A 9,778-nucleotide genomic window follows, 5' to 3' on the forward strand; every position below is an offset into this window, starting at 1 on the left:
GCTCTAAAACCTTTATATACCTTTCAGCATTCATAGTGCCTTCCAAAACATGCAAGCTGCCCATACTGTATACACTTATGCACCCCCATACCATCAGAGATGCTGGCTTTTTAACTGAACGTTGATAACACGCTGGAAGGTCTCCCTTCTCTTTAGCCCAGAGGACACGGCGTCCGTGATTTCCAACAAGAATGTCAAATTTGGACTCGTCTGACCATAGAACACTTTTCCACTTTGAAACAGTCAATTTTAAATGAGCCTTGGCCCACAGGACACGACTGCGCTTCTGGACCATGTTCACATATGGCTTTCTTTTTGCATTATAAAGCTTTAGTTGGCATCTGCAGATGGCACGGCGGATTGTGTTTACCGACAGTGGTTTCTGGAAGTATTCCTGGGCCCATTGACACAATCATGCCGATGAGTGATGCAGTGTCGTGTGAGGGCCCGAAGACCACAGGGCATCCAATAAAGGTCTTCGGCCTTTGTCCCTTACGCACAGAGATTTCTCAAGTTTCTCTGAAACTTTTGATGATGTTATGCACTGTGGATGATGAGATTTGCAAAGCCTTTGCAATTTGACGTTGAGGAACATTGTTTTTAAAGTTTTCTACAATCTTTTTACGCACTCTTTCACTGCCCATCTTTACTTCTGAGAGACTCTGCCTCTCTAAGACATCCCTTTTTATCCCTTGTAATCATGTTACAGACCTGAAATCAATTAACTTAATTAGTTGCTAGATGTTCTCCCAGCTAAATCTTTTCAAAATGTCTTGCTTTTTCAGCCATTTGTTGCCCCCGTGCCAACTATTTTGAGACCTGTAGCAGGCATCAAATTTGAAATGAGCTTATTTTGTGGATAAAAGTGTAAAATTTCTCAGTTTAAACATTTGTTATGTTATCCTATTGTGAATAAAATATTGGTTCATGTGATTTGAAAGTCTTTTAGTTTTCATTTTATTCAAATTTTAAAAAAATGTCCCAACATTTCCGGAATTTGGATTGTAGATGCCAGTGTTTCCTGACATAGCTATGCAAAGATTTGATTTCAAAAACAGTATTATGGCTATTAAACTATTTCTTGTTATGATTTTAAATCTGTATTTGACCTCAGAAAGATCTTAAAGTAAAAGGAGGTGCTAAAGTCTGTGGTCTTGTGGTGGCTGTGCATTAAAATTAAATTATTATAATCTTAATTCAAATGATGAAGGATTCTGAAAGTCTGACAGCAGTCAGTATTGAGTAGGCTACTACTTTAAGGTTAACCCGGCCTGGTTTAAATGATTGAAAATGATTAACAGTTGAAAATATTTGTTAGAAATGTAGAAAAGTAATCCAAAAGTAATCAGTTACATTACTTTAATAAAGTAATTGTAAGTTACACTACTTGTTACATTTTAAAAAGGGTAACTTGTAATCTGTAACCTATTACATTTCCAAAGTAACCTTCCTATCACTGTTCATTACTAATAACTGAAATAAAATAAAAAAAAATAAAAACTATTTATTTACTTTAAATCAAAGCAATTAAACTAAAACTAAATAAAAACTATAGACATATAAAAAGTGCACAAATTAATAAAAATGGCTAAAATGCACAACTTAATTAAAATGACCAAAATTAAAATAAAAACAAAAAATATAAAAATAAAATCTAATTCAAAATATTAACAGTATATAATTGATACTAAAATAACACTGATATTTGTGTGTGGATTTAATGCTCAGAGAAAAAATTAAAAGCACTAAAATTACATGTCAAATGCAGATGGGGTTCATTCATGAGATAAATCAGACTCCTTTCATTCTATATACATTATTTATAATATCATGCATGAACATGAATGCAGCTCAGGTTTTCTGATTAGTATATTTTTTAGTCTTCAAATCCGGCATGCTGAACTAGTAATCTACAGAAATGAATCATTCATAGTGTACAGTACCCATTTATCACAGAGACACTGAGGACAGCCAGAACAACTCAAAGCAAATGTAACAGTAATCTTTGGATTTTAGCATGCTTGAGTCCAATTTTTGAGATTGTGAAATGAGTTTTGTTAGTTAAATGTATTGATAATGCCCTACTTTATCGATTAAATCGTCAGTAACCAGTCAGTTGGTATTTTTAACTCATAAGTACTTTGTTAGTACTTAAAAAGGCTTGAACCAAAGGCATTTAACATATATAATAAGTCTGCCATGGAAGACTGTCAGTATAATTACATTAATAAGCAAGTAACAGCCCCCTTTGATAAAGTAATTATGTGATTATGTGTGCATGTTTGCACTCTTTCTAATGATCTTAACATGCAGTCCGCAGCCACATGAAGCAAGACAGAGCTCTTGAATATTTTTCTGCTTTTTTTTTTAGGAGGAGCTGTAAATGTTGCAGGAGAAAGTCTCAGATTCCTTATATGTACACCGGAGTCTCTTGACCAGTTAACAATCTGAACATGACGGCTGGCATAGTTTTCATGTTAATCTGTTGAGAAAAAGAAAAGACACCTTATTTTAACAACATTCACGGCATTAATAATTTACGTAATAACAATAATTGAATGCGAGCAGGGATGATGACAGTTTTTTTGACTCACGGCAAAGGCAAGGGGTGTAAAGTACTAATTGTTCTTGATAATTGTACAGTACTTGCGTATTGTTTTGAGGAATTTGTACTGTACTTGAGTTCAGTCGAAACTGAAAACTTGTACTCTGACTTAATTACATTGTTGTGGCAAAAATAAACGTGTATATATAATTAGCTTCCATTTTTATTGGGTATTTTTAATTGGTTTCTTTTAATAATTTTACAAGAGTGTTGAAATGATACATTTGTCATATTTTCGATTTCCTTTTTTGGGCATGTCCCCCTCCACACTTAATACATAATAGTAATTATACATAATACATGTTTAAAAAGCCTGTTTCAAAATTTTCCCCAGGAAAAAAAAAACAAAAAACTTTTTGTTCATTTGGTATTTACACCTAAAGCCACTTTATTAGGTACACCTGTTGTTAACGCAAATATCTAATCAGCCAATCACATGCCAACGCATTGCATTTAGGCATGTAAACATGGTCAATATGATCTGCTGAAGTTCAAACTGACCTTAAAGGTGCCCTAGATTCAAAAATTTAATTTATCTTGGCATAGTTGAATAACAAGAGTTCAGTACATGGAAATGACATACAGTGAGTATCAAACACCGTTGTTTCCTCCTTCTTATATAAATCTCATTTGTTTAAAAGACCTCTGAAGAACAGGCGAATCTCAACATAACACTGACTGTTACGTAACAGTCGGGGTGTACGCCCCCAATATTTGCATATGCCAGCCCATGTTCCCAACATTATGAAAGGCATTAGACAAGGGCAGAACGTCTGGATGTGCACAGCTGAATCATCAGACTAGGTAAGCAAGCAAGAACAATAGCGAAAAATGGCAGATGGAGCAATAATAACTGACATGATCCATGATATCATGATATTTTTAGTGATATTTGTAAATTGTCTTTCTAAATGTTTCATTAGCATGTTGCTAATGTACTGTTAAATGTGGTTAAAGTTACCATCGTTTCTTACTGTATTCACGGAGACAAGAGCCGTCGCTATTTTCATTTTTAAACACTTGCAGTCTGTATAATTCATAAACACAACTTCATTCTTTATAAATCTCTCCAACAAAGTGTAATGTTAGCTTTAGCCATGGAGCACAGCCTCAAACTCATTCAGAATCAAATGTAAACATCCAAATAAATACCATACTTACACGATTAGACATGCTGCATGACGAACACTTTGTAAAGATCCATTTGAGGGTTATATTAGCTGTTTGAAATTTTTTTTATGTTGTTTAAGGCAAGCGCGAGCTCTTGGGGCGTGGAGCACGAGAATTAAAGGGCCACACACCCTGAATCGACTCATTTCTAATTATGCCCCAAAATAGGCAGTTAAAAAAATTAATTAAAAAAAATCTATGGTGTATTTTGAGCTGAAACTTCACAGACACATTCAGGGGACACCTTAGACTTATATTACATCTTTTAAAAAAAAGTTCTAGGGCACCTTTAAGAAGGTGATTTAAGTGACATGGCATGGTTGTTGGTGCCAGACGGGCTGGTCTGAGTATTTCGGAAACTGCTGATCTACTGGGATTTTCACGTGCAACCATCTCTAGGGTTTACAGAGAATGATCAGAAAAAGAGAAGTTCTGTGGTCAGAGAAGAATGACCAGACTGGTTTGAACAGTAACTCAAATAACTGCTCCAAGGTCTGTAGTATATCTCTGAATGCACAACACGTCAAACCCATAGACTGTAAAAAAAAGATGGACTCTCTTCCATTGTAGTACATGAAGCCGTCAGTGTGCCAATTATGACATCTCGAGTCTTGAGTCTGTGCAAAGTTAAAGTTAAAAAGTTAAAAGTTAAAGCGCCAATCTCCTCCCGAAGATTCAGAAAAAAGTCAGTGACTACTTCGCTCAGAGAAGCTGTCAATCGCAGTCAATAGCGTCTAAACCCGCATCAAATAACTCAACCCAGTCTCATTAGAAAAACGTACCTGTGGGAACGTTTTCGCGAGTCGCAAAATACGTACCAATATGTACCTATCACTGCAGTTTCGATGTGAAATGTCCACTGAGTGGCGCTAAAAGCGTGTTCATTTTTTTTTTTTGGCGGAACAGATAAACATGAATATGGTACGTTTTTATGACATTGGTTTTTATGCGAATCACCGCAGTTCTGATTGATTTGACATTCGCACTTCATTGTGTTTTAAAATAACGTACCACCAACACTACACCTAAACCTACCCGATAGTGTAAACAAAAGCAAATGTGACATAAAAAGCATCCGTAATCATGTCATTTTAGCTTGTTTAGATCTCTCCTTGAGCTCTTTTACCATGATGCCTTTCACGGGATTCGTACCCAAGGCTTCCTCGTCTTAAGTATAACTCCGTATCAGCTGAGCTACCGAGCAAGATGTCAGAAAAGCAAAATATATGGAGCTGGTGACGCGATGTAAACTCCAAAATATATTCGTTTACAAATCGTGCACTTTGGTAAAAAACTTTTTGAAGTCATAACATAATATTGTGCAAGGAGACATGAAAACAAGTCTATATTAATCCATAATCCGACCCTGTAATCATAACTGTGTGTGAAAACGATTAAAGGTGCGTTCACACTTGTAGTTCGGTTAGTTTGGTTCATTTGGTCTGGACCAAAAAAGAAAAGAAAAACATTTTAGTCCTGGTCCAATTAGCATTCAGATTGGCAATTTTATCACCGAACCAAAAGATACCGAACCTAAAGGCATAAGGATACATTTGCAGATCGCACAAAAGTTTCATCAAAAGCAAGTCTTTGGGAACATCTAGAAACTTTCAATAATAACAGAGACTGTGGAAAAGTACATAAAACAATGCCAGCAAGAACGAAAGCTGTTATACGAGATAAAATTATGTGTGAATAAAGACATAATTTAGTTGTTTCAGTTTGTTATTTGCCTAATAAATGACAATAAAATTTTTAGTTTTAAACAAGAGTTTGACAGATTCCTAAAATATTGTGTTTAAATATATTTATTCACACTTACTGAAATAAATGAAATCTTAATATTCAAGCACAATTAAATGTGGAAACCATTTACCTCATCCAAAAAAATGTATAGCTAAAATATTTTGTGGCCTTTAATGGGCTAATATTTTTGGCACAGTATCACTGTACTTTTACACCCCTGCCAAAACGTATGTATATATAAAACCGTACCTCTCCTACAGATACTGAAAGGGCATGGACGATTTTCTCATGGGCCATAGCCACCACACTCTGTCCGTTTATCTCAATTATTCTGTGGCCGACACGCACCCCTCCCCTCTCGGCAATACCTCCACGCATCAGACTACAGATCTGTAAGTGTAAGATTGCAAAGAAGTCATGATACAACAAAAAAATCCCCTAACTATGCAAATAAACAGCAGCTGATTAGATAAGTTAAAGGATTAGTTCACTTTCAAATAAAAATTTCCAGATAATTTACTCACCCCCGTGTCATCCAAGATGTTCATGTCCTTCTTTCTTCAGTCGAAAAGAAATAAAGGTTTTAGATGAAAACATTCCAGGATTATTCTCCTTATAGTGGACTTCAATGAAGCCCAAACGGTTGAAGGTCAAAATTACAGTTTCAGTGCAGCTTCAAAGGGCTTTAAACGATACCAGACGAGGAATAAGGGTCTTATCTAGAGAAACCATCGCTCATTTTCAAAAAAAAAAAATACAACTGTATATGCTTTATAAACACAAATGATTGCCTTCCAAGTGCTTCCGGCCAATCCGCACTTTGGTATTCTTCAAAAAGCTTCCGCTGTATGTCCTACGAATTCCCTATTCTACTTACGGAACGAACTGTAAGTTGAATAGGGAAGACGTAGGACATACAGCGGAAGCTTTTTGACCTTCAACCGTTTGGGCTCCACTGAAGTCCACTATAAGGCGAATAATCCTGGAATGTTTTCATCAAAAGCCTTAATTTCTTTTCTACTGAAGAAAGAAAGACATGAACATCTTGGATGACATGGGGGTGAGTAAATTATCAGGAAAATTTAATTTGTCTTTCCTAATCCTTGACACTTACTATTCCATTCTGAACGCTGAAACCGAGCTGGTATTGCAGGTCTGGTCTCTTTATGAGGACGGTAGTAACAGGTGGGCAACTCACTACACTCAGTTTCACCTGAACGTGATTCTTCAGGCCCTGAAACATAAGAATATGTAATACTGCAATCTAACGACACACAAGTGTTGAATACATGCACAAGAATGTCAAAACCTTGATGATGCCCTGACAGGTGGCGAGGGGCAGGCCCACCAGACTGGTGTCGTTGACGGCCATGATCTGATCGCCCACGTTGAGTTTGCCGGAGCGGGCGGCAGGGCTGTTGTTCAGCATACAGGCCAAGATGACGGTGGGCAGGATGGAGCCCCAGCCCGACTCCACGATCACCACACCCAGTATCTCCCCCTTCTGCTTCTCTAGATGAAGCTGATTACAAAAAAATAAAGAGCAAAATTAAATGAATGACTAGAAATAAAGAAAGAACTTCAAGAAGATGGAAAAGATTGTAAAATGAGGCAAAGAATATTCCATTAATAAAATTAATATATGGTGGCAGGTGCTATTATAAGTATGATTTAACACATAATGAGCCCAAAGATCCTGTGATCATGTTTTGAACATTTTATTTGTGTTTTTTTTTTTGCATTTACTCTTGCATATACACCAATATATTGGCCTGGTTAATTAATCGGTCAGTATTTAGCAATTATGTGTTTATTAGTCAGCTGATAACCAGGCTCAATGTTCAGTTTTGTAATATTTCAATGAATTTTTGAGAGCTTTTTGTAGTAAATATTGTGAAAATAAAATAAATAATAAAAATAAATGTGTGATTAATTAGAAAATAATATAAAAATGAAAAACAAATTAATAGAAATTAATACAAAAATTAATATACTAATATATATTAAAAAATATTATATTTATTACATATTTTAATATATATTTTTCATTAAGATATAATTAATATAATTCTATATTTATGATTATAATTAATATATATTAAAACATACATACAAACACACACACACACACACACATATATATGAACACACACAAATTATATAAATATAATAGTTACAGTTTGTGTATAAACATTTATGTTTTCATTGTCATAACTCTAGCATTTTTTAATTTTTGAGCATTTTGTAGTAAATATTGTGAAAATAAAATAAATACTAAAAATAAATGTGTGATTAATTAGAAAATATTAATAGAAATTAATTAAATAAATAAATTTAATTAATTAATTAAATACACACTTAAATATAAGTTAGTTTATGTTTTTATTGTCATAGCTTAAATACTAAAATAGATGTTTGATTAATTACAAAGTTATATAAAATAATATTAATAAATAATGATATTAAAATGTAATATATTAATATTAAAAAATATATCAAAATATTAAATACATATAATTTATAGCTATATAATTATAATATTTAATAAAAAATATATATTTGTAGAATTATAATTAATATATATTAACATATAATTGTGTGTATATATATATATATATATATATATATATATATATATATATATATATATATATATATACACACACACACACACACACACAATTATATAAATATAATAGATACAGTTTATGTGTATATAGAAATTAATTTAAGTTTTTATTGTCACAGCTATAAAATTGTTAAATATATTGCATTTGTGATAATAAATATATACTGACACCCTGACCCAAACTGGTTGACCACTAGACTAAAGTGAATAAAAAGTGATAGAAAAACATTATGAAAGACTGGGAGAAGGGGATCTGGAAAAGACTCGCAGGAGCATCCCAACACGTTTACACAAAAGCAGCTACAATTCCAAGCTGCTATGATGACGTTTCCAGTGCTTTAATTACCTCTTTAAGGTTTTCAGAATTGGAGAAATGGATGAGGTCGTCATTATACATCTCCTGTGTGTTCAGTATGTCACTGTATTCTTTCTGGCTGAGGTCCTTGGGATTGATCCCATTGGCTTGGAGGAACTCCTGGTAGGCCATGCTGAACGCCTGACCGATGGACTGTGCGATGAGCTGGGCCTGTGGGAGGAGGGGGAGAGGGGAGGTGAACCACTCAGAGAGGAGGATACTTGACGTGATGACATCTCAGAGTGAGAGAGTGCTTGACTCAAATCGAGAGGGCGGAAAAAAGTAAAGACAATTACATGAGCAGATACTCCATACAGCTTACTGTCAACATAGTGAAGAATAAACTGACTAGAGGTCACAGAAGCTATGAGCTGCAAATCCACGAAAAATTCAGACCACCTGTCATTCATACAGTTACAGACTAATCTGATCATGATTTCAGATACCAAACATAGTGTTTGTTTAATAAATATTAATGTTAAATATTTCTTATTGAATATGACATATTATATTTTTGCTTAGTCATTATTTAGGCTAATTTGATAATGCTTTAAGCTACCAAAAATAGTGTTTTTTTTAATGTATATATACATTATAAATATATACATTATATATTTTGATTAGTAATTATTTAATCTGTCAAAGCTGCCATTAAGAGTTTATTTATTAAATATGAATTTTAACTGGTATTGCTTATTCAATATTAACTATTATATATTTGCTTAGTAATTATTTTGTCTAATTTGATAATGATTTCAGCTACTAATAAGATTATAAAATTATACTATTAAGTTTTTTAAATTAAATATTAATAAAGTATTGTATTGTTGAATATGAAATATGATATTTAGATATCAATAAGAGTTTTTAATCAAATATTAACTTTTGCTCACTGAATATGAAATATTATATGCTTGTTTAGTAATTATTTAGGCTTTCAGCTTCAAATAAGTGTTTTAATAACATATTGCTTATTGAATACCAAATATTATATGTTTGTTTGGAAATTATTTTGTCTAATTTGTTAAAGCATTTAGTTACCAATAAAAGTGTTTGTTTATTAACTAAATGTTAAATATTGCTTATTGAATATTATATATTACTTGGTGGCTTATTAATTACTAAATTTTAAATATTGCTTACTGAATATTATATATTGCATGTTTGTTTACAGTTTTTCTCAATTGTTTACACACAAATATTGGTACTTGAGACACAATGACCACAACATGTAACTCGTGCACCAACCCCCTGAACCAATTCTGCTAAACTA

The 9,778-nt window shown here is 33.3% G+C and overlaps 1 protein-coding gene across 5 annotated transcripts in view; it reads right to left on the minus strand.

The window, feature by feature from the left end:
• Window positions 1–1,344: 1,344 nt before the first annotated feature.
• apba2a (amyloid beta (A4) precursor protein-binding, family A, member 2a) overlaps window positions 1,345–9,778 on the minus strand; it is a 20,832-nt gene continuing 12,398 nt past the window's right edge. For all 5 annotated transcript variants that reach the window (XM_048158995.1, XM_048158990.1, XM_048158994.1 and 2 more), the window contains exons 8-12: window positions 8,497–8,676; window positions 6,831–7,043; window positions 6,636–6,755; window positions 5,771–5,911; window positions 1,345–2,482 (exon numbers count right to left, since the gene is read on the minus strand). In XM_048158995.1, the coding sequence (XP_048014952.1) occupies window positions 2,411–2,482; window positions 5,771–5,911; window positions 6,636–6,755; window positions 6,831–7,043; window positions 8,497–8,676 (726 nt within the window). In that variant the 3' untranslated portion in view covers window positions 1,345–2,410. The remainder of the gene's footprint in view (window positions 2,483–5,770; window positions 5,912–6,635; window positions 6,756–6,830; window positions 7,044–8,496; window positions 8,677–9,778) is intronic.

This window comes from Megalobrama amblycephala, linkage group LG15, assembly GCF_018812025.1.
Source record: "Megalobrama amblycephala isolate DHTTF-2021 linkage group LG15, ASM1881202v1, whole genome shotgun sequence".
Classification (NCBI taxonomy): domain Eukaryota; kingdom Metazoa; phylum Chordata; class Actinopteri; order Cypriniformes; family Xenocyprididae; genus Megalobrama; species Megalobrama amblycephala.